General features: G+C 36.7%; 1 protein-coding gene across 1 annotated transcript in view; it reads right to left on the reverse strand.

Moving 5' to 3' along the window:
* LOC115421385 (polypeptide N-acetylgalactosaminyltransferase 18-like) overlaps positions 1-26,249 on the reverse strand; it is a 364,676-nt gene that overhangs the window by 38,675 nt on the left and 299,752 nt on the right. The window contains exon 9 of the mRNA XM_030137268.1: positions 15,702-15,797. Within this exon, the coding sequence (XP_029993128.1) occupies positions 15,702-15,797 (96 nt within the window). The remainder of the gene's footprint in view (positions 1-15,701; positions 15,798-26,249) is intronic.

Below are 26,249 nucleotides of genomic sequence, written 5' to 3' on the forward strand. Positions count from 1 at the left end.
CTGTGTGGGTTTGTGCAGTTGTTGAAAATAATTAAATGCATTGACTCTGGCGCCGCTCTCGAGGGTTAGCTAAATCCTTAACTATGTTTACCAGCTAATTGCTAACTTTATCTGTCTGTATGAGCAGACTGCACACGTTGGGGGCTGGAAACATCTGCCTGCTGCAGCTCGAAGGAAACAGCAATGAAGACAAAACAAAGTGTGGGACAAACACAACAGGCTGTGTTCATCTGATGTTCATATGCTACTTCTGCTGGATTTTGTTGCAGGAAACCAGAATTTCTCTTTCAGGGATCTGTGGTTACTTTCACCTTTACTCAGTGAGGTGGAGGTTGGATATGTAAAATACAGGACTTTATCACCAGAGACAGGAGTTTAATTTAAGGTTAAGCTTCAGTTATGGTTAGGATAAGAGTGAGGTTTGGATAAATCTTTTTGTGAGTCATTTTTAATCATATCTTTATAAACTTCTTTCTGTATTGAATCAAGCCTTGGTATCTTCCTCTACCAGTAACTTAGCATTTTCAGTACCTTAATGAAACATTTAAAAGTTTAATTATGTTAGAGGCAAAAAAAGCCATAACTCGAAAATGGTTGTGTGGAGATCCCCTAACATTTCTGCACTGGACAACTTTTGTGAAAGAAACTTATGAAATGGAAAGGCTGACCTTCTCATTAAGACTCATTACTGATAAATGTAAAAAATATTGAATGTGTAAAATGAAATGTGTATGTTAATCAAAGACATCTTTGAACCTGTATAATGGTGCATTCCAGGCAACCCGTAACTCGTGTTTTTCCAACCTTCTACAGGTGAAAATGGAGTGGAATGTCAGTCACACCTGTGACTTCCCACCCATGAACTCGAACTAGATCGATGTACTCCCAGTTCCGAGTTCTTACGTCACGTAGCAATGGGAGCCCCCATGGATGCGGTGTTTATGCAAATTGTTTATTAAAACAAGGTCTTGCTCTGACATTTATCTGCAAATGTTGTGCATAATCAGCAGCTACTCTAGCGTTATATAGTTTTCAGTCCATTGAGTGCAAGAATAAATTAATATCAAATACGTATCCAAATATACGACTAACATAACATAAAAGGAAGAACAGCTTCTCTTGCCTTATGCGCCATTTTTACTCCTCTGTTTCCCTCAGATAAGCAAAGAGCAAGCACCTTTGGGAATAGAAATGATTGCAAATAAACATAACGTACAGTCTGACATGATGATTTGTTTACATCTAGCCACCACACTTCCTTGTATTCAGGCAGTTTGGCGTGATTTGCCTGGAACGCTACAAAGTCGTGAGTCGTGGTTTGAAGTCGTGACTTACGGGCTCAAAAAACGGCCTGGAACGCAGCATAATCTTATACTAATTTGTCCTGAACCTGTCTGTGTTTTGTTTGTCTGGAGATTGAACCTGGATGCTCTGGTTGTTGTGGTCTGTCTTCTTCTTCTTCTTTTTTTTTGTTTATTTTGCCTATCATGAAATACCGAGATAAAAATGAAGTATATGTATAAATAAAAAAAGGTTTATTCATGTTGACATGATTAGAAATAGGTATACATACAGATTAATTCTCTTGTTGGTGCCCCTGACCACGGTGTTGATGAAAATCTAGAGTTGGTCTCTGAACACTTTCAGTAGTAGCTCACTGCTCCTAACGTGTTACGTGCTATTGCTAATCGCTAAATGCTAATGCTAGGTACTGTGTGCATTATGATGGATAAAATACAAAGACCAAATTTCTTTATGGGGATAATAAAATGAGTTAACCTTTAACCTTTTATCACAAACACATGAAACGACAAAATGGTTAACAACACCTTATCACATTACTGGTATTATGTTTTGCTTGTTGTTTGCAGTTACAGTTTAATTACATATGAATTTAATTTGAGTGAAACAGACTTGGTTCATTAATGTGCCTTTCAGATCACATACATTCATACAGTTGCAGAAAAAATTATTTGACCGCCCTTGTTTGCTTCAATTTCTTGTTCATTTTAATGCCTGGTACAACCAAAGGTACATTTGTTTGGACAAATGTAATGATAACGACAAAAATAGCTAATAACAGGTTAATTTCAGAGCTGGTATCTTTCCATTTTCCATGTTTTCGTGATAATAACCAAAATCACTTCAGTTCTTACATGAATATCTGTGGCATTGTACTGACAAAAACAGTGCTTTTAGGCATTCCATGTTTTCTTTTCTGTCTGTTGTAGTCACATGATACACACAGGAGTTAGTACTGGATTGCATAAGCATTGTTTTTGATGACTTTTGATGGTGTAATAATTTTTTCCGCGACTGTATGATGCATCATGTATACATTTATACAACACAATGAATACAGCCGTTTCACTGCTAATAGAACAATGATGACAAGTGTCAAGACATGATTTCATATTGCTTTAAATGTCACTATGATAAATGCCTTACATTGTCAAAATAATTGTAATCCAAAACACAAATGTTTCAGAGTGTTTTTCATTCAACATTCATTTTTTAATCAGAACAATAGTTTTAAATGCCTTACATTGTACTCCAAAACACAAATGTTTCAGAGTGTTTTTCATTCAACATTCATTTTTTAATCAGAAAAACAGTTTTAAATGCCTTACATTGTAATCCAAAACACAAATGTTTCAGAGTGTTTTTCATTCAACATTCATTTTTTAATCAGAAAAACAGTTTTAAATGCCTTACATTGTACTCCAAAACACAAATGTTTCAGAGTGTTTTTCATTCAACATTCATTTTTTAATCAGAAAAACAGTTTTAAATGCCTTACATTGTAATCCAAAACACAAATGTTTCAGAGTGTTTTTCATTCAACATTAATTTTTTAATCAGAAAAATAGTTTTAAATGCCACTTTAATTTGCCAATTTCTGACAAATTTTACATTTGAAAACACAAAGAGCCATCTGGTTTTTACAGCTCTGCCTTTAAACCTTAAAGAAAGACTGATTTGATATTTATTTTGATAATTATTAAAAACTCAAATGAACATTTTATTATGGTAAAATCCAAATCAACAGGAGTGGCAGGTCCTACATGCTGTATAGGTGTGATGTGTCCCCATATGTTTATCCATGTACTGTATAAAACACAAATTTATGCACCTGAACAGTTCCACTACGGTTCTGTGATGCCTATATTAGGTTCAGTCTCTAAGCATACACTGGTGTTTTGTAAAATCTAGCTCGTGGCCTTGTGTTGTGTCTCTAGGGTGAAAATATACAGAAACTCTGCAGTATTGTTGTGTAAATGACCACTTCCCCTGGTATCACCCTCAGTTTAATGGTGATGAAGACCCTGTTTACACCTTTCTAGGACGAGGAAACTCCAGGGACGTCTTAGACGGACACTTCAATTGTTTAGCAACTAAGCTTTTATTATATGTTTTCCTGTCTTTTGCTAAATGTATATTCGAGAACGATATGGAGAAGTACCTCACCTTTGCTTACAGTTCAGTCATATGCTGTATGGGGGGGGCAGCAGTCATATACATGGGGGTGCAGTCCATAACTAACATAACTAACACTGGTGTGAAACAAAAGTGAAACTTTACATACTTTCAACGTCCAACTCTCAGTTCTATTCCTTTTTTAAACAGCGGATCTTACACGAAATTTTCCCAGCGTGTAACCTGTATCCACTGGACCCCCTCCACTGCTCTATGGCCCCCCCACAAATGCTGGGCCCCATGAATTTGTCATGTTTACCCCCCCTTTATGGCGCCCCAGTGCATGGGGACGTTCGTGAATTCTGAGACTACTGACAGTTCGCTTCAGGTGAACGTTAGTGCCAGTAATGTAGGATATAGGTGAAAGAAAACTGTCACCACCTGCCTGTTATTTACATTGGTTGGCTGCCCCCACCCCCAAGGATGAAATTCATTGAGCAGAAGTAGGGATGTAAAAACCAGAGGGGGGGGGTTGATCCCCCCATCCCCCCCAACAAATCGCACCCTCTGTACCTGCATAGTCATGTATTATGTCAGGACCTCTTTTGCACATCTGGGTCCCTTCAGGGTCACATTCAGTTCATACTCAAAACTGAGAGAAGTCGCATTTAATGTGAAATATGAAGGAGCACACAAAAAAATTGGATTTCACCAGAAAAAATCTGAATTGTGCATTAAGACCTGATGTCTGAACCTAGACTTAAAGTGTAAAGAGATGAATTAGACCTTTGAGTTGACATTTGTCCAGTGGGCAGGGTCTGTTGACAGTAAAGGTGATGGGACATGTGTGTTTACGGCAAGGGAGTAGGTTTGATTTTGACATTGGTGGGGACACAAAAGTGCTCCAAGGCAGCACTCTGGAAAGTTGATATTATTTTGCATTTGCAATCATAATTTCACGTCATGTTGAGCTGATCAAACAAGCAAATAATCATAGGGAAAAAAATAAGTAATTGACAAGTTTATAATGCATATCTGAATATCAAAAGACAATACAAGAATTTAATGCATTCTGCAAAGTTATTCTCATGACTAACATATCCATTATTATTGAACCTCATCTGTGAGTTTACAGCCTCTCCTCTACCTCATCCCTACTCTCTACTGTCTGTCACCTGACAAAAATGTGTTGATTCATGACATATGAACAGATTAGGGATACAATGATCATACAGTTTGACGGTACAATTATTGCCTAAGCAAAAAAGGCTTTTAGTTTCAATTGTTACATGTAATTTAGTCCCCAAAAATATGGATAAAATCACATCTAGAATCACATTTAGAATCTGAGATTTTATTGTATTTTCCCCCACAAATTTTATTTATTTGTGTTTTTTAAACAGTTGCTCTCTTCCATAGAAATGCATTAAAATAATAAGTAAAGTAACTTTTAAAAAGTGTTTCTGTTTGGTATTAATATTGTCTTTTATTCAATATCTGTGTTGAACCACTACAGTTCTATACCCTTGAAGTAACTTACACTTCGACTCCTACAGAAGTGTTTTATGACCAGTTTTCTTTTCTTTGACATCCTTTACATCCTAATTACTGAGCACACATGCATGGGCGCACACGCACCCACGCAAAAAAACACATGTACAAATGCACATGTAAATGACACCACTGATATTAAAACCTGTCTAGCTGACGCGACCCAGGCAGAACAAATGGCAAACATGTTGAAAACTTACGTTAGTGGTCCAACTAGCAGGTTCCTTTTACAAGTAGATGGAGTGACAGCAGGGACGGCCAATCACATGTACGCTAGCAAAACCAAAGAGCCAATTGGAGAGCGACATTTATGTTAGAGGCGGAACTTCTAGTTGAGACCAACTGTTAACCCTTTGTGTGCCATAATCATTGACTAAACACTACAGACAGCAGTTGAATTGATAGGGACAACACAGTAGTGGCTGGATATTGGTAGGGACGTGTCCCTAGTGTCCCTACGCAATACTACGCCCCTGGTTTATGGACACATGTAAAGAAGTGCTTTAAAGGTGGGGTAGGGGATCTTGGAAAAACAGTTTGAGCTAGCTACATTTTGAAAATACTCAATTCAAAAGTCCAAACCCCTATCTTCAGACATCCCCCCCACCTCCACTACTACTGGCACATGTAATGCTTATTCCCGACGGTTCATGAGCGCTGCACAGCAACAGATCACCCAGGCTTGCAGATCCATGCATACCTCATTCAGTCTCCTCCAACACCCCCGCTCTTACAGAAACCCCCAATTCATACCTATCTGACTTACGTTACATTTTCTAGTGATTTATGTTAGTGACAAAATAGTTTGCCAGTGAACTTTCCATCCTAATATAACTAATATAGCCAAGCTCTGGCTTTGTTTCCTATAAAAGTGCTCCAAACCTCTGAGAATGCACGATTCATGCACGAAGAGGGGGTCGCACGGGTGGGGGGGGCAACAAATGGCAGTTTGGCAGTTGAGTTTGATAGACATATCACTGTTCAATCATTTCAGTGGGCCGGTTAAAATGATTGGATGGTGTTTTTTCAGTCCTGTCTGTTCCACAGGTGACTAAATTTTTTTGTTTTTGTGTTAGAGCATTGAATTAATTAGTTGCAATCGGGGTGTGAAGGGGATTTTAAGCAATATAGTAAAAAATGCTTCAGGAAAACATCTCCTACCCCACCTTTAGGTGAGGAAGTGTCTGCCATTGAAACCTCTCTGACACTCAGTTTTGTTTAAGTGCTTCTCTGTTTCTATCTCCCTCATCCCCCTCTACAAATCCTCCCCCACTTTCCCCTCCTTTCCCCTTGTCTTTGTGTCAAGCGGCTGGAAAGGAAATTGAGGAACGTTATGCACCGTTGACATTCGACAGTTCATCAGGTATTCATTGCCATATCCATCCGTTCCATTGACAGACACACACATGAATAGAGTAATTCTGTTCGGAAAGAAGAGGACTCAAAGGTAATCTAAAGCACTGGACGAATCAGAATAAAGGGATCTGAATGGGGAATAAGTAGGACTGCGGGGAATAACATTACAAAAGATACTCCATAAGAATAAAGAATGAAAAATGAATAGCGATAAAGGCACGATTGAGGACTAGAGGAGAGTCCGGGTCTTTTGATGTTGGCTATGAAACGATTCCTGCTGCTTTTTTCTCCGCGTCCTCAGGCTGCTTATCAGCGATATTTCAGAACTCTTAAATACAGCATCATCTTCAAGTCCAGTATTGATTCCAGAGTCCGTATACCAAGTATTATAGCTATGACTGTAAAAATGTGGTTGGCTTTATGTTACCATGGCTGTGTCTGAGGATGGGGTATTAGTCGCTGGGGCCTGAAATTTCATTAGGCTTGGTCACGTGTGTAAGAATATCCATTAACAGCAAAGATTATGAATTTATCTATTATACACTAACATTCTCTAATCCCTTTCTGACTACTGAAGCAGGCAGTGGTGGAGTATACCTACTTATATTTCCGTCATCATTGTGTATTCCCATTTCTAAACCCCCCTGATGCGCACCGTTCAGTAGTATATGCAGCCAAATTGGCCATTTTTTCCCCTAGGATGGTGCAGCCATGACCCACCATACTGTGCCTCTAATTGGCTAGTACTCGCTGCCTTCACTGATTAGATTGGTTAACTTTAGGCATGAGGACTTATCAGCCAATCAGAGGCAGAGTAGGGTGTGTCATGTTGAGGAAAATATTGCTAACTAGCGCTGGCCACCTCTGGACACCTCAGGTGCCAGTTCCACCCCAGTTGATTGACAAGTCACTGCTGAAAAATGCGCAATTATTGGAAATGCGAACGAGAAAGTCCGAATAAACGTCTTTCAAATGAGTGGCACATATCGAGAGAACCTACTTTCATGGAATACGTAATTCTGAGGTAAGTTTTAAGGTGGTTTCAGAATGAGTCACTGTTAAAGGTGGGGTATGAGATCTTAGAAAAACGGTCCGAGTAAGCTACAATTTGAAAATACTCTATTCAAAAGTCCAAACTCCTTTCTTCAGACGCAATGCTTGTTCTCGAGGGTTCATGAGCGCTGCACAGCAACAATTCGCCTGGCTCCAACGGCCCCAGCGGCCCCGATCCATGCATACCTCATTCAGTCTCCTCCAACCCCCCCGCTCTTACAGAACAGCCCCAGTTCATACCTGTGTGACTAACATTACATTTCCTACTGATTTATGTTAATGACAAAACAGTTTGCTGATGAACTTTCCATCTTAATATAGCTAATATAGCCAAGCTCTGGCTCTGGCTGTCACATCTGCTCCCAGATGTTAGTCTGGTTTTGTCTGTCTTGTCTGTCGTTTCCTGTTTTATTTTGTTAAGTTCTCCTCATGTGTCATGTCTGGTGTCTTTGCACCCTGTTTCTTATTTGGCCCACCTGTGTGATTACCTGTCCCCGCCCTGATTTGTTCCACCTGTGTCTCATTGTCTTCCCTCCCTCTTGTGTATTTAAGCCCTGTGTTTTCCCTTGTCCTGTGCCAGTTTGTAATCTCCTTCGTGTGTTACTTACCAGCGTTTTTTGGATCAGGTCTGTCTGTTTGCCTGTTTTTGACTCGGACTGCCTTCTCTGACTCCTGCCCTTTTGCCTGACCCTTGTCTGTGCCTCTGCCTCCAACGAATCAACGTGTGTTCGACCTTTTCGCCTGTTTTACTGGTACATGAGCTTGCCTGTTTCATATGTCCTGTTGTCCTTCCGTCTGCCTTTCCATGTATGACCTGGTTCTGTTACTGACTTCCCTCTGCTCTCAACTAGTCAGATTCCCGATGTGTTTTACCAGTCCGAACTGTGGGGTTCCGTCTCCGGTCCACTTCACGAACCCCGTGAAGAACCCAGGACTCTGTGTCTTCAAGATTCTGTTTATTAACTCTATCAGAGATCTGTCAGTTAACTTCGTGTTTAATAAACACTGTATACTTTTACGTCTGTCTCTGGGTCTTGCATGTGGGTTCAGTTTTCATACTCAAGCCATTACACTGGCTTTGTTTCCTGTACAGTTGCTCCAAACCTCTGAGAACGCATGATTCATGCACAAAGAGGGGTTCACACAGAGGGGGGAGGGACAAATGGCAGTTGAGTTTGATAGACATATCATCGTTCAATCAATTGGCTGCTCAAAATGATTGGTTAGTGTTTTTTCAGTCCTGTTCATTCCACAGGTGACTACATTTTTTGTATTTGTGTTAGAGCATTTCATTACTTGGTTGTAATTGGAGTCTGAAGAGGATTTTTAAACAATATAGTAAAAAATGCACCAGGAAGACTTCTCACACCCCACCTTTAAACTACTGGTAATATGATTTCATCGTCATCACTCACTTATCCATATAGTTACGATAGTGTTTATTATACTGTTCTATAGATGTTCTAGTTCAGTTATCTGTGTATGCGTCTCCCCCCTCTCCCCCTCTCCACCAGTCTCTCTCTATCTCTGTCGCTCTCTCTTTTCTCCTCCTTTAGTTTCTCGCTTTAACCCCAACTGGTCAAGGCAGACGGCCATCCTTCAGGAGTCTGGGTCTGCTCGAGGTTTCTGCCTGTTAAAGGGAAGTTTTTCCTCGCCACTGTCACCAGTCATAAGTGTTTGCTCCTGGAGAATTCTGTTGGGTTTCTGTAAATTGGCTTAAAATTTGATTTGATCTATTTCTCCTTTATGTGAAGCATTTTATAACACATTATTTTAAAAAGTGCGATATAAATAAAGCTTTACTTACTTACTTACTTACTGCACATTTAGAGGAGAAGAGTTTTTGTTACTAATAGTTAAACTATGCGAGTAGGCTAACATTACAAAAGGCTAACGTTATCCTATGTTTGCCTCATGTTGAATACATTTACATTCATACAGCTGCTTGTGTGACCGGTAAAACCTACAAACTGCTCCTGATCCAGTCATGATCATTTATAATAGTGAGCAAATACTACTGACTGATTTTTAGGTGAACTAAACATAGTAGTCTGACCTGTCATTGTTTCTGAAACAGGGTGTTTTTATGGATGACTTCAAAAAAACATTAAAAAAAAAAAAAAAAAAAGAGAGTATACCCACTTCTCCAGGGACCACTACACCACTGGAAGCAGTTAAAGGATAGATACCTACTTCCATTTAATTTTATGTTCATCGTCATGTATGTATGCACACCTCAGACTATAATAGCCAAATATATCGAGTCTGTAAAGTGATTAGTTCCCCTTCCTGATCCTCTATTCTGCAATGATATTCAGCTGCAATCTCAATTTATCCCAGTAAAGCCCAAAAGATCCCTTTTATCTGGAGACATGTTACAGTGCAGTGGGTAAACTGTGGCTCGCTCCAAGGTGATAAGCTCTGTGATTATGAGTGAAAAAAAAAAGAGCTTTAATACCTCAAAAATAACAAATTTACAGGCTAAATACTGATTCACAACTATGGTATAAATGTATTTAAAAAGCCATGTGTCTGAAAAAACATAATATTAGCATTATAGGTGTTAAATTCAGAGTAGAAGTGAATTTCGTGTGTGATTTAGTCTTATATTTATTCACACATTTAGTATTAATTATTCCAAATATTGTTTATTATTTAGTTATTCTTGTGTCGGTTTGGTTGTTATTTGTATTTTCTTCAGTTGCTTTTGAATTAGTTGTTAAATTTTATAGCTATTCATTAGTATGTGTTATCCTTTCAGTAGTGCTGATTATTCTTCATTATTATTTAGTTATTCTGAAGTTACCTTTTATATCTGTCATATTATTCCACAATTAAAAGATGGGGAAGAAAACTAGCGATAAAACTGGTGTTATTAGCAATTTAAAGTTAAATCCATGTAAATAAGAAAACACTTCCACAACTGACTGAAGTTTTTCTACCAAATTTCAGCTAAATATTGCAGGAAAAAGGTTGAACACCCTTCTCTGCACCCTTGTCCCTCTACTATTTCTTGTTTCCGGGCAAAATAAATTATTTAAGACAATGAGGGAGATAGATTTATTAATACAACTCACAATGCAAAATTCGTTAGTTATTCTGAAATGACCTTTTATATCTGTCTTTGATATTATTCCGCAATTAAAAGAAGGGGAAAAAATTGCAATAAAACTAGTGTTATTAGCAATTTCAAGTTAAATTCATGTTAATAAGAAAACACGTCCACAAGTAACTGAAGTTTTTCCACCAAATTTCAGCTAAATGTGAAAAAAAAAAAAGGGTTCAAGACCCTTCCGTGCATCCTTGTCCCTTCTTGTTTCCAGGCAAAATAAATCATTTATATGATAGTGAGGGAGATAAAATTATTAACACAACTCACAATTCTTTAGTTATTCTGTAGTTATCTTTTATCTCTGTCTTTCATATTATTCCGCAATTAAAAGAAGGGGAAAAAACTGCAATAAAACTGATGTTATTAGCAATTTCAAGTTAAATCCGTGTAAATAAGAAAACATGTCCACAACTCACTGAAGTTTTTCCACCAAATTTCAGCTAAATGTTGCAGGAAAAAGGTTGAAGACCCTTTTCTGCACTCTTGTCCCTCTCCTATTTCTTGTCTCCAGGCAAAATAAATGATTTAAGACCGTGACGGAAATAAAATTATTAACTCACAAATCCCAATTATTCAGTTATTGTGTAGTTATCTTTTATACCTGTCTTTCATATTATTCCACATTTAAAAGAAGAGGGAAAAAATTGCAATAAAACTGGTGTTATTAGCAATTTCAAGTTGAATTCTTGTAAATAAGAAAATGACAAGTGACTGAAGTTTTTCCACCAAAGTTCAGCTAAATGTTACAGGAAAAAAGGTTGAAGACCCTTCTCTGCACCCTCTACTATTTCTTGTTTCCAGGCAAAATAAATAATTTAAGACGGTGAGGAAGATAAAATTATTAACACAACTCACAATTATTTAGTTATCTGTCTTTCACATTATTCCGCAATTAAAAGGGGGATAAAATTGCAATAAAACTAGTGTTATCAGCAATTTCAAGTTAAATCCATGTAAATATAAAAACACTTCCACAACTGATTCTGAAGTTTTTCCACCAAATTTCAGTTAAATATTGTAGGAAAAATGGTTCAAGACCCTTTTCTGCACCCTTGTCCCTCTCCTATTTCTTGTTTCAAAACAAAATAAATAATTTAAGAAAGTGAGGGAGATAACATTAGTAACACAATTAACAATTATTTAATAATTCTGAAGTTATCTTTCATATCTGTCTCATATTAAAAGAAGTAGAATGAAATTGCAATAAAAGTAGTGTTATTAACAATTTCAAATGAAATCCATGTAAATAAGAAAACACTTCCACAACTGATTCTAAAGTTTTTCCACCAAATTTCATCTAAATATTGCAGGAAAAATGGTTCAAGACCCTTTTCTGCACCCTTGTCCCTCTCCTATTTCTTGTTTCCAGGCAAAATAAATAATTTAAGACAGTGATGGAAGAAAAAATTATTGACACAACTCACAATTATTTAATTAATCTGAAGTTATCTTTCATATCTGTCTCATATTAAAAGAAGGGGAATGGAATTGCAATAAAACTGGTGTTATGAGCAATTTTAAATTAAATCTATGTAAATAAGAAAACACTTCCACAACTGACAGAAGTTTTTCCACCAAATTTCAGCTAAATGTTGCAGGAAAAAAAGGTTCAAGACCATTTTCTGCACCCTTTTCCCTCTACTATTTCTTATTTCCAGGCAAAATAAATAATTTAAGACAGTGAGAGAGATAAAATTATTAACACAACTCACACTTATTTAGTTATCTGTCTTTCACATTATTCCGCAATTAAAAGGGGAATAAAATTGCAATAAAACTAGTGTTATTAGCAATTTCAAGTTAAATCATGTAAATATAAAAACACTTCCACAACGGAATCTGAAGTTTTTCCACCAAATTTCAGCTAAATATTGTTGGAAAAATGGTTCAAGACCCTTTTCTGCACCCTTGTCCCTCTACTATTTCTTGTTTCCAGGCAAAATAAATAATTTAAGACAGTGAGGGAGATATAATTATTAATACAACTCAATTTCTTTATCAGCACCTGCTGATTGTGCTTTCTCCAGGACTGGGAAAATGTGAAAGGGAAAAGACAGGAGAGACACAGAGAAATGCCAACACAGCTGTTTCAGCAGCTGATGCTATACTGCTGAGTGTGACCCAGATAGAAAGTTGGATGTTTTAGACGTCAAGGCACCGGTCAAAGCTATTAACTCTACTGACAATGGAGGCGAAGCTCAGAGTGTCCTCAGAAAGCTCCTCTAGATGCGGGACTCGGGTGTAGTTTGACGTCCGATTATTTGAGCCTCTTTATTGCGGTCGGCATATAATGCAGATAGTAAAATCTAAAATTTTAATTTGTCGAGCTGCGGAACATTTCAAAGAGGTGAAAAGTGGAAAGACATACTTGCACTCCCTTGGTGTTTGAATGTTTTTCAGTGCTTCATTTAAAGGGGCATTAAGCTTTTACTGCCCCTTCGAAATAAATGACCATAAATCTGCAGAAGGCTGATAGAGTTGTTGATTGGCCCCACTGACTCCAGAATTACTTTTTAGACATTTCAGCAGTTGAAAAGTTTCACGCTGAAACCAACACACTGTATGACAAAGCAGTATTATTGCAGCAGGGTGATATATTAGCTTCCTGCTAGCATTTCCATCCAGATCTCTCCTCTAATTATACAACTCTCATTATGGAAATGTGACTTTTCATTTATGTAAATTAGGGACCCCTTAACTGATGCCCCTGTATCCATGGAAGTCCCCACAACCTCTAAATCTAAAAAGTACTTTTAGAAACTAACTATCTACAGTGTAATTTATATCAGACTTAGTGGTATTTTAACCTCATTTGTCTCCAGGAACACAGCCCTTAGTTATTATTATTTCATAAAGTTGCTACAGTGGGTGTGTTACGATATTCAGTCATATGTTTTGTCTCTTTTAGCTGCTAAATTTTTGGTTATGTCATCACTTGGTTTGCATATTCAGCCATAACCTTTAATATTTTCCACCACAGCTGCAAACTGTGTTGTTTTGGGAATGACTGGTGATCAATATCTTCTGTCATTTAGGCTGGGGTGCCGATAGGGGGGGGGGGGGGGTAAACATGATAAATTCATGGGACCCAGCATTTGTGGGATTCTTGAGCCTGTTTGTGGAGCAGGTCAGAGACAGCAACCTGGAGCTGAACACACTCCTAGTAGCGGCGCCCCTGCATTTAGGTATGACGGTGTGTTGCTCAAACCCCTATAACACAGTAAAAAAAAACAAACAAAAACAAAATACTTACTTCAGCCAGTTCAGCCTTAATCTTAAAAAAAATCATACTGATGAATGTTTCAAACTAGGACAAAATGCTGTGTATTTGTTTCAAACAACTTTTCTTTCTCAGTGGCCTGAAGACAAAAGAGGTAACTCTTGCCCAGTCCTTTCTACTATAATGCAACTGTTTGCAATAGTTACTCTCCTCCTTAATTTAAAATAACAAAGACTGCAAGCGTCTCCAATTACTCGCTCCTGACAACCTCTGCTAAGAGTCTCTGAGATTTTTTGGGGGGATTTCATGTGTTTGAAATGCTAGAATATTCCAGAGTCAACCAGAGTAGTGTAGCATAGAACCAAGAAAAAAACAAAACAACTAAGGGCAGCACGGTGGTGGGTTCAATTCTGAATTCCTGTGTTTGCGTGGGTTCTCTCCAGGTACCCCGGTTTCGTCCCACCATCCAAAGACATGCACTAATAGATAAACTGCTTAATCTAAATTGCACATAGGTGTAAAAGTGACAGTATTTGGTTGTTCGTCCCTACGGCCCAATCCCAAATCACCCCTTGGTCCCTCCCATTTACCCCTACCCCTGGACCCTTGCACTTGGCACTGCCCCTTGTAACGGAGTTGTAAGGGGTAGGGGTTGAAACATTCCCCTAAGAAATGGGACAACCCTTCAAGACCTATTACGTCATCAACAGTCATCGATGCCACTATAAAGAGATGACAACTTTGTTTCTGAAATAATTCACCATACCGTCAGCAGCTTTAACCGTCTCTGTTATGATAATAATAATAATAATAATAATAATAATAATAATAATAATAATAATGGATCAGATTTATATAGCGCTTTTCTATGAATGCATACTCAAAGCGCACACAGTGGATCCGTTATTCATTCACTCTCACATTCTCCCTCTGGTGGTGGTAAACTACATTTGTAGCCACAGCTGCCCTGGGACAGACTGACGGAAGCGTGGCTGCCAATTTGCACCTACAGCCCCTCCGACCACCACCAAACATTCATACACCAGTGTGAGTAGCAGCACTGGAGGCAAGGAGGGTAAAGTGTCTTGCCTAAGGACACAACAGCACATGGACAGAGCGGGATTCGAACCGCCAACCCTTCGGTTATTCGACGACCCACTCTACCATCTTTGGTTTGGTCATCTTTTTGCGGCTATCAACTGCAAACCGCAGAAATGCGATCTATAACACATTGAAACGGCATTAAACGGTCGATCAAATGATTAAGTTGCTTATGAAGAAAACACGTACATTTGTGTGTTTCTTTTGTCACACTGCTGCACTTTTTGGCTGTGTTTACCACCATCTTGCTGATGATTCAAACAGGATTATGGGAGATTTCTCCTACCCTTGAGTAGGAAATCTTGAATTTCCCTCGGGATTAATAAAGTATCTATCTATCTATCTATCTATCTATCTATCTATCTATCTATCTATCTATCTATCTATCTATCTATCTATCTATCTATCTATCTATCTATCTATCTATCTATCTATCTGTCTATCTATCTATCTATCTATCCATCCATCCATCCATCCATCCATCCATCCATCCATCCATCCACCCATCCACCTACCTACCTACCAACCAACCGTGGGCCCCATGAAAGGTAAACATTTTGGACCCTTTCATAAAATCCAGTATCTTGTCCATTTGTCGGAGCATCACTTACGCTAACCTCCAACTCACTGAGAATTGGGACACCCCTACCCCTTCACGTGAACGCACAAAATGTAGGGTTAGGGCTAAAGGGGAGGGGCCAAGGAGTGAATTAGGATTGGGCCTATATGTTGGCCCTGCGATGAACTGGTGACACATCCAGGGTGTACCCCGCCTTCACCCATAGGTAGCTCAGATGAGCTCCAACACCCCAGCGAGCCTCTCAAGGACAAAGTGGTTCAGGAGATGGATGCAAAAAACAAAAAAGAAAAAACTAATGAGAGCCCACTGACCTGAGGAGTCATACCATGACAGAGATACATGATGGGAATGTTGTCGGTGTCCGGTCCCTGGTCCAAACACAGGTCATCTCTGAGACTGTTCTTCAGCTGGGAAAGGGAGGAGACAAGGGGGAGTAGAGGGAGAAGAATGGAAACAAATCTCATTAAGTACTGGTATTATCACAAAACAAATAATGTTTAAAATGAGTTCAAAAATTCATGTGAAGGAATGCTTCTAGGACCAAAAAAGACTTTGTTTAAGGTGCTCTTTGGAAAAAGGGATTCATAAAGTAGATACCAAACTGGAAGACAAACTCCAAGGCACTCTCTTTAAACATTAATATGACTTTATTACCATGGCATGGTCCAGTGGCGGCTGCTTGTCTTTCAGAGAGGGGAAGCTCATTGTTGGCTTACATAAAAAAAAAAAAGTCAAGTTATTTAAACATAAATTTGTCCCTCCGTTCCTTTTTAAGAAAATGGTTAGTGACCTTATCGTACCAAGTAAACAAGAAAACATTGAAATTATGTTAAACTGAAACAAGGAAGTACAATGAATATGTTTAATTTACAGTGCAAGAAATGAACAAGTAATTTCATAGTGGTTTCTCTCTTGATTTCACAGCAGAATGCATGACTGTATTAAACTGAACTCTGTCAAGTGAAGGAGTAGATCCGAAAATAGCTGTCAATCAAATGGGATTCAGCATCCTCCAATCAGCACATGGAAGCCCAGCGTCCAGCCCAGCCAAGCTCCGCCCACAGCTCTATTCATCCCCAGAGACACCAGGAGTCCGGGGGCGGGACAACATTGTGGCATTTATCCAATTACCGTCCAGTTTTGAGGCAATGAAAAAAACTGTTCCACTCAGTCCCATTGAAGTGCATGGACACTGAGTGTCTACGGACAAATGCACTGAGCAGAGATCGAATGAGAAAACAGCGCAACAGGAATGTATGAGAAGTGAACAACATCGAGTCTGTTGATTTGTGATAAAGCTGATTCTGAACGAACTCGTCTGTGAGATGAACGTGTTCTAACACATTTGGAGTCAATAAAATGTCAACACAACCGTACATATTTAACCATTTAATTTTCGTAATTTTAGGGGAAGCCAGGCTTCCCTTGCAGTCTTTGAGAAATCGCCACTGGCATGGTCACAACTAGACCTAAAAAACACTTCTACGTGTTTCGGCTTCAAGCCTTCATCAGGAAGTCAAACAGGAGCCTGGAAAACTGAAGGTTCCTATATAGTGGGACCTGACCAATAGGAACTTGCCAACTGGGCATAAAGATAATGGCCTGCAGAGGGTGTCCACATTTAAAACAGCCAGCAGATGTAGACGTACTTAAAGAAAGTGCATACACGACACAATAGAACTCTGCGATGGCATTTTCAAACAACAATGGAAAATGAGAAACTCTGCTCTTTAGAGAGAATTTACACTGAAAAATGCTTCACTTTGTGCAGAAATAAATCGAACTCAGATCAGGCAGTGATGTGGGAATACAGAGGCATAACATTCTTCTGTACTGTAGAGATGCCCTGATGTAATCCTGTTCTGATTCAAAATGCACTTTGATTATTTATTTATTTTTCATAAAAAGAATTTTAAGTTTTAGACTGTTAATCTATATGAGGAGTATCAAACTCATTTTAGTTCAAAAGCCACATTCAACCAAACATGATCCAAAGTGGGCCGGACCAGTAAAATAATAACATGATAATATATAAATAATGTCAATTGTAAATTTTTTGTTTCTAATTTCTATGTTTAGAGTGAAAAAAGTTAAATTATATTATGAAAATGTTTACATCTACACACTATTCTTTCAAAAAATGTGAATAACATGAACTATGAACAAACTAAAATTTATTACAGGGTTTCTGCAGGTATCAGCTAATCTAATTTCATGCTTTTTAATGCCCTTTTTAATGCCACTTTAAACAAATTTAATTCCCACATCCAACTGCAGATACAGTTTTATATATAGTTTTATGACAGTTTATCGTCCACAGGCTTTAACCAGGTTCTGAATAGTTCCTCCTCCAATCACTTCTGCTGAAATATATATATTCTAATTTTTCTAACATTTGCTAATATTCCCTCCGCTCTTTCACCACAGCATTTGCTATCATTTTCTTATGTTTTTCCTTATTTTATTTTGTACTGTTAATGTGCGTACTTGTCTTTGTGTCTTTATATCTCCCCTAGTGTTGCACACACTTGAAAGGTCTTGTGTTTTTCTCAGGCAACAAAAGAGAACGACAAAAAAAAAAGTGATCTTATTCTCCTCTAATTGCGTTAAAAAATATCGCAGTTGTATTTTACTCTGCACTCTGGAAAAAGGAGGACACCGCTCTGTCAAGCACTCCCCAGTGAGTCATCAAATCTGTAGCAGTATCGAATAAATTGCTCCCTTTATTTTTGTCAGTTTTTGCCTTTTAGAGATAAAGAGATTTGATTTGAACAAAAAAGAAAGAAATATTTTTGCGACGAGCTTAAATGAACAATTATCTTTGTCATTTTCAAGGCAATACCTGGTTTTATATACCTGGTACTGATACCTGTGATACTTATACTATTTTTTTCATCATTAATTTCTTTAATATTTTAATGATATAGCAAAACACAGGTTGGGAATCAAGATTATACATATATATGTACCATATATATACTAATCAGCCATAACATTGTGACCACTGTTAGGTGGTATTAATTTTGATTACACTGGTCTATAAATAAAAAGCTTTCGGAATAAAAGTAGTTAAACTTTGATGAATTTGAGTCACTAATAAAGAAAAACACAGTCACAAACACTGGGTTACAAAAAAATGTTTTTTGCAAGTTGTCTAGGTTTTTTCAGCTGAATTAGGACAATTTTGCACCGCTAAATCCAAAAATGACATCTGTTTTTCTCAATCAGGTCAGGTTTTTTTGCTAATTTGATTTTGAAAAATTTGATCTTCTCACAAAATACAATAATTAATACCAAAATAAGATTGGTAAGCACACTTTATGAAACTTGTGACTTGATTCCTGTTAGGTACAATGGTGTATTCACTGCAGATGTAGCAGAATATGTCAGGCTTATTTTTGCAAGATCTTCTAGTCGAAGCCATTTCATTCACCTGTAATATTAAAAAAAAACATTAATCATAAATTGGCAAAAGTAAAATCTTCAGAACTCGTTTATTGCAAGAAATATGAAAGAATTTTGTATCATATGATGTGAAAATGCCCATAAATGTAAGCAAAAATGTTAAAAAGCCAATATGTAGCATAGTTCAGAAAGTTGACCTGACTGAGCAAAATGAATGTGATTTTTGGATTCAGCACACCAAAATTATCCTAAATCAGCTCAAAAAAGTTAAACAATAAATTTGTTGTTGACCAGTGAAATCAACAGGCACAACAGTTGTTCCATTTTCTATTTCTATTTTTTATTTAGTTTTGTTTTTGTTTCTTTAGTTTTTCTCCTTTTTTCCGATGTTTTGTATTAAGTTTGTGCCTGAAATAGACTTAAACTTAACTTAACTTAAAAATTAAGTCAAAAGTGTTGTTGGTTGTACTTTCAGATACAGTCCAGGGCCAAAATGTGAAATCCTGAGAATTAATGAAAGAATGTTTTGTTGTTGTTTTTTTTTACTTTAACAGATTTTAAATTTTTTAACAAACAGACAGTAAAACAAAAAAGTAAAGACACACAAAACAAGAGACGTCAACAAGCACAGACAGGGCAGTATCAATACTTAAAATACAACGATAAAAATGTGGGTCAATGAGTCATAATATTATCCCATCATGATAAGAGGGTTGAGCTCGTTTGGGTATTTCCTGTTTCAATCCATGTCAGATCATTCAGATATATTCTCATGTTGCATCAGATCATGTCCCGTAAACCTGCTGACATAATTACACCCATCATTTTCATAAACATTTGTGTACATTTTCCTGGAATGCATATTTACACAAAGATGTTGAGATATATGTGTATTTCTCATTAGAAAAACAAGGTATTGTCCTAATGGATCTTCTGGGATAGATGTCCATTTTAGCCAATAATTAGTAAATTTGTCCAAATTATGGTTCAAGGAGAAAGTTAGTTTTTCCATATTGTATATTTCTGGATGAATCAGAGAACCACATTATAGAAGCTCTAGTTAGCCCCTGAAAAGCTGCTATCGTTTTACCTCTAAACTGAGACGGCATTGGTGCAATAGTTTGTATATTTTATAATGTGCTTCATTTTTTTTTTTTTTTAATCTCCTTTTTATTCTTTTTTTAATCCTTTTTATTTTATTTATTCTGTATGTTGTGTGCTTGTGGTTTATGGACCTGTGTCTGCAATAAAGTTTATTATATCTAATCACATTTCTTTAATAATTCCAATCCATTTCTTCTTTGTTGGGGGTTCTTCGCTCGGCCATTTTCTTGTTATGTTTTTTTTTTACGGGCTGCCATCATTATATTAATCAGGTATTTGTCTCTAGAATTGACTGTGGGTGGTAGATTTCCAAGATAAACTGTGCAGAAATCATGTTTAACCCTTTCATGCACACTGGTCACTACAGTGGACAGCTGTTCAAAAGTGTTCTCTTGTATATTCATGGATTTTGTGGTTTTAGTTCCATATCAGCCAACACAGTGGATGCTAATGCATCGTCCCATACACTGCAATTCATACCATTACTGTAACTTTGCTGTTCTAGATAAACCTGATCTGCAGTAAGATGTTTGAGAGTAAAAAAAAAAAGCTTATTGTTATTAGACTGTAATTAACAGTTGTTGTTTTTTTTTGCATATTATCTCCATGCAGGTATGTTCAAATGTGAGAAAACATCAGATTAGCAGCATTAAAAATGTTTGTATTTCATAGTTTTCACACAGTATATCAGTAAATACAAGTTTCTTTGGTTCTAAAACTAAGCGTATGGTGTCCAGCTGAGTGGACATTTTTGTAACTCCATAAAAAATAGTCTAAAAAAATCAATAGAATTGTTATTTTTATGTCTAAAGTGGGATAAAAACACTCAGAAAAAAGTCTTGATTAAGGTTCTCATAATTCATGCATGAAAGGGTTAATCTCAATGAAAGAATGGGTTTTATTCATAAGAAATATTTGTCTCAGAGCTACAGATCTACCTCAAAACAGTGTCTGCACATTACAATACATTCACTTTACAGGTTCTATCTAGTGGAACATTTATAAATAAAAAATATTAAGTGTATTTTCCCACAAAAAAATGTTTATTAACACACGTATCTGCAGTTACTTTAACAACTGTGACTTCAATTTGATTAATTTCTATGCATAATCTATAAGGGGGATTAGAGTCTAAGTCCCTGTGTGTCTGTCTCCTCTATCTTTATTGTGCTGTCTCTCCATTATTAATTAGTCCATTATGACAGAATGGCGCACTACACTGCTCTATTTGTGAGGCTAAAGTGAAGACAAATGGAAGCACTGCAGGCTAATTACTGCTTGCCAGGAGAAAGTCATACAAATACTTTAGACTAACCTTCACCTTTGTTGGCAGCTGCAAAGTAATATTTCCGAAAGGAGAAGTGCCTGTACTTTTTGGATCAAAACGTATTCATTAAATTTGGCTCCATTCTACAAGTAATTATAGACTATCTGTAATTTAAAATTAACACGGGAACATTAGCGGGCTTCAGTTTGTCCTTGCACCTCACAAGGGTATATTTTAAAGGAATAACCCAGACAATTCAACTCAATTTTCACCAATATTTGCTTGTTCCAAAGTTCCTACAACTTCAGTTAAGTCTAATTTTATTATACTTGACAGGAATCGTGACCAAAAAAAGAGTCCAAAAAACAGACTGATCTCATGAAATCGCATTGTATACCAGTTCATATCCAATCCAATTGTATTTATAAAGCACTTTAACCCTTTCGTGCATGAATTACGTGAACCTTAGTCAAGATTTTTTCTTGATTGTTTTTATTCTTCCTTTCGGCATGAAAAAAACAATGTGATTGAGGTTTTTTTTTCATGGAGTTACAAAAATGTCCACTTAGCTACACCAAGCATTGAATTTTTGAAGCAAAAAAACATGTATTTAAAACCCAAAATCAGAAAGGAATATTAAAACAATGAAATAAAAACATTTTTGAAGCTGCTAATCGGATGTTTTCTCACATTTTAACATATTTTAATACTAGTTATTACTGACTTCGTGGAGATAATATACAAAAAACCCTTTTTTTTAACAGACAAACAAAAAAATGGTAATTACAGTCTAAAATTTAGCAACTGATTTACACTTAAACATGTAACTGCAGATCAGGTTTATCAAGAAAAGCAAAGTTACAGAAATTATTTGAATTGCAGTGTATGGGATGATGCATAAGCGCCCACTGTGTTGGCTGATATGGAACTAAAACAACAAAATTCATGAATATATGAGAGAACAGCTGTAGAATAACTGTCCACTGTGCATGAAAAGCTTAAAACAACCACAGTGGACCAAAGTGCTGTACAGAGGACGTAAAGCACAATAAAAATTAATAAAAGCGTTAAAAAAAACATTAAAATCAAATAAAAATAGATAAACAAAACAAGTTAAAATATAAAAACAGAAACAAAATGCCAATATTGCATGAGTGTTAAAAGACCAAGGAGAACAGGTAGGTTTTAAGAAGAGATCTGAAAACAGGCAAGAACAGGCAAGTTCATATGGCATTTGACATGCTATACATACGAATTTTCATCCTTTTGCGTGTTATTCAGTGCCATTTGATCACGTTTTGATGTACGCCAAGATCTCTGGTTTACATATCCATAACTACTAACCCTAACCCTAACCCCTACCCGCTAATCACGCAGTTTTTGGTGCAGCGTGAACATACACGTGGAAAGCTTATAATGCATACAGATAACACACCAATTAAAAGTGGCGTGTTATCTGTACGCAATTTGTGGTGTCAAAAAATCAGTATTTTAATCAAAAGTATTCAATTTGTATTCAAAAGTATTTAACCTGTATTCATTTGCATGCCAGAAGTTATTCTTAGTGTAATATGTAGATTGTACCAGAGTAGCTGACTTTTTTCCTGGGAGACCCACAAAAGAACAAACACGTGTAGCCATCGAAAGAACACGTGAATTTATGGAAAGTTACAAAACAGGGCAGGCAGAAAGAACATGTGAGCTCATGGAACGTTTTGGGAAACGTGGTGTACAAAAGAAGTACACGTGAGTGGAAATTTTGGACATTCTGGGAAATAATTTACATTTTCCGGGAAAAAAGTTTAATATTAATATATGGTAATTAAATACTGGGAAGTAGTTGCATTTGTATATGTTTTGACCAATTCTGACCAACACAAAAAAACCTTACCCTATCAGAGACGAGCTAAAAAGGAGGTTTCTGACATGACTAGATTAATGTTCAAAATATGATAAAAAATGGGTATGGTTTGCAGCTAAACCCAACCTACGTTTGACAATATAAAAGTGGTCGCCCAGAGCGGAAAAGTCAGTTGTTTCTGCAGATACCAACTCAGTGTTTGTTTTATGCATGAATAAACACTTTATGCGGCTCCAATTCTGCTCGATCTCCAATTTTGACTTGACTCTGTGTGCATTTACTTGACGAAGCTCCGCTGCATAGATTAGGGAGGACAGAGACATAAATTCAACATGCCAGAGTACAGTATGGAAGAGCGTCAAAGGGACCAAAGAGGTCTCCCATCTGCGGCAGTAAATGTTACACGACAAATTCATGATATCATGTTGCAAAAACAGTAAATATAGAAAAATCATCCTTTAACCCATTAAGACTCAGTGCTACTTTTGTGGCAATCCTCAAATGAATTTTGCTCTAGATTGAACCTTTCTTAAATGATTTATCCCCATTTATTAAAACATTATCTTCTGTATTTTGTGTTTTTCCAGTGAAAATCATTTATTTTCCTATTTTTTATTGACTCATCACATGGATGTTTATAAAAGCTCAGATTAAAGTTGAGGGTTATTATGGCAAAAATAGAAAAAACTGAAGGACAAGTGATGTTTGCAGTAAAATATACCATTACCTGAACATAAACCAAGCATTTCCATCCTCTGTCATTGATCCAACTCCATGGGTTTTACTGGTGAATCAATGTTGTAGAAGATGACAGTGTTGCCATGGTAACGACGGAGCCTCTGAACATCCAAATGGGTCATATCTGATGACCATGAAAAGATGATAAACTGTATTTTACACCAACTATTCACATTTATTGATTAGGGGTGTGTATTGGCAAGAATCTGGCAATACGATACAAATTACAATACTAGGATCACGATACAATATATCATGATACTGTTACGGCAATTTTTTGCTAGTTTCTTTTTTTTAATGATTATTTCCTTGAAGAATTGAATTACACCAGAAATCTGCACAAATACTAAACACATTTTTATTTGATCAGAACAGGATCTAATGCTATATCACAAAATGTTCCTGTATTAAAACTTAAATTATGTTTTACAGACATTACAGTTTAAGATCCTGTTCAAATGTTCATATTCTATTAGTTCATACTGAATATCATAACATTATTTTTGTGCAATCCCAACAAAAGAACTACCATAATTTAATAAAAAAGTGTTAAATAATAATAATAAATAAAATATAACAAAAAAGAAAAAACCTAAAAATATCGATACAGTAATTTTTAATATCGATACGGTATTGTGAAATGAAATATCGTGATATACTGCAGAACCAATATTTTCTTACACCCCTAGTATTGATAGAATTAGTGGATTGACAGGTTTTAAACATTTTAGATCAACAGATGGTTTCAGTCGACAGTTTATGTTTGGTTTTTTTATGGGTTTATTCTCTTTACATTTCAAAGCCTTACAAAGACAGAAAGACAATAAACAACATGTCAAACATCAGCTCAGACAGAGGCGTTTACTCTGAAAAATAAATGATGTATATGGAGAACACAGACAGAGAGGGATGAATAAGACTGTAATTTTGAGAAGCTGTGGTGCACAAGAGTCTAATATCTGCCTGGCCCGAAGCCGAGGCTTTTCCATCAATGTCTCCGTCTGCAGGTTGTGTTAGACAGTTTGAAGAGAAGGTCAAATGTCATGAACGCTGCATGAGATGAATGGGAAAAAATGTCTGTAATATGCAAGCGCTCGGTCTCTGTACTGCAGTTACGAAGGCACAAATGGTAACACTTAGGAAAATCACTGCTTTCTTCTAAAAAAGAGATGACCAGGTTTAATAACAGTCTGGTTGGAACATTTAGAGGAGCAGGCCCCTGCATATTCTGTGTGAACTTAAAAGATTATGGCACAAAATAAGCTCAAAATTCAACGTAATTAAACAGCGTAGTTCTTCTAGGTTCACCTGGACTGGTTTTGCTGTAAAACCAGACCAGCTGAACCTAGAACAGGGGTCTGCAACCTGTGGCTCCGGGACCACATATGGCTCTTTAGCATCTCTCTATGGCTCCTCTGGTCAAAAAAACACGAGGAACATTTTTGAAATGAACTGAATGAGTCATTACTTTTCAACATTGTTTTCATTTCATTTATTAAGATCCCCATTAGCAACTGAATTATCAGTCGCTATTCATCCTGGGGTCCTGTTATAGGCCTAAATCTATTCTAACTTTGTCTATCTGCAGAAATGTGCAGGCTTTACACAGAATAAAATCATTTTTTTTTACAGCATATAAACCAAAATGGATTATTTTCTTGTCAAATTCAACACAAGATGCTCAATTTGCATTTCTTTGTAGTTTATAAGTAAGCCACTATACATTAAAGTTGTGCTTTTTCTCCATTACACCATAGTGTCCATCATTAAAAAAATGGTACAAATCTTGAATGTTTTCTTCTTGTAGTTATATAATTTCATAAATGCACCAAACACTGCATTACTGTAATGGAAATACAAAGTTAAATAGTAAACTAATCCCAAATAGGCTACAGCAGTGCAGCCACCTCATGGTAAAATGTAGATGGGTTTAAGAATGTTTTTAGCTTACCGGCCGACTTATATATTTTAACATATTCTAAAACTAGTTATTACTCACTTCATGGAGATAATATGCAAAAAAAAAAAAAAAAGTCTAAAAATTAACAACTGATTTACACTTAAACATGTTAGTGCAGATCAGGTTTATCAAGAACAGGCAAAGTTACAGTAATGGTCTGAAATGCAGTGTATGGGATGATGCATAAGTGTCCACTGGGTGGCTGATATGGAACTAAAACATCAAACCCCGTAAATATACAACAATTTTGAATAACTGTCCACTGCAGTGACCACTATACATGAAAGGGTTAATATAGATTTAATATACAGGGTGGGGAAGCAAAATTTACAATGAACATTTAGTTGTTTTTTCTCAGCAGGCACTACGTCAGTTGTTTTGAAACCAAACATATATTGATGTCATAATCATACCTAACACTATTATCCATACCTTTTCAGAAACTTTTGCCCATATGAGTAATCAGGAAAGCAAACGTCAAAGAGTGTGTGATTTGCTGAATGCACTCGTCACACCAAAGGAGA

The sequence above is a fragment of the Sphaeramia orbicularis genome, chromosome 6 (genome assembly GCF_902148855.1).
Source record: "Sphaeramia orbicularis chromosome 6, fSphaOr1.1, whole genome shotgun sequence".
Taxonomy (NCBI): Eukaryota; Metazoa; Chordata; class Actinopteri; order Kurtiformes; family Apogonidae; genus Sphaeramia; species Sphaeramia orbicularis.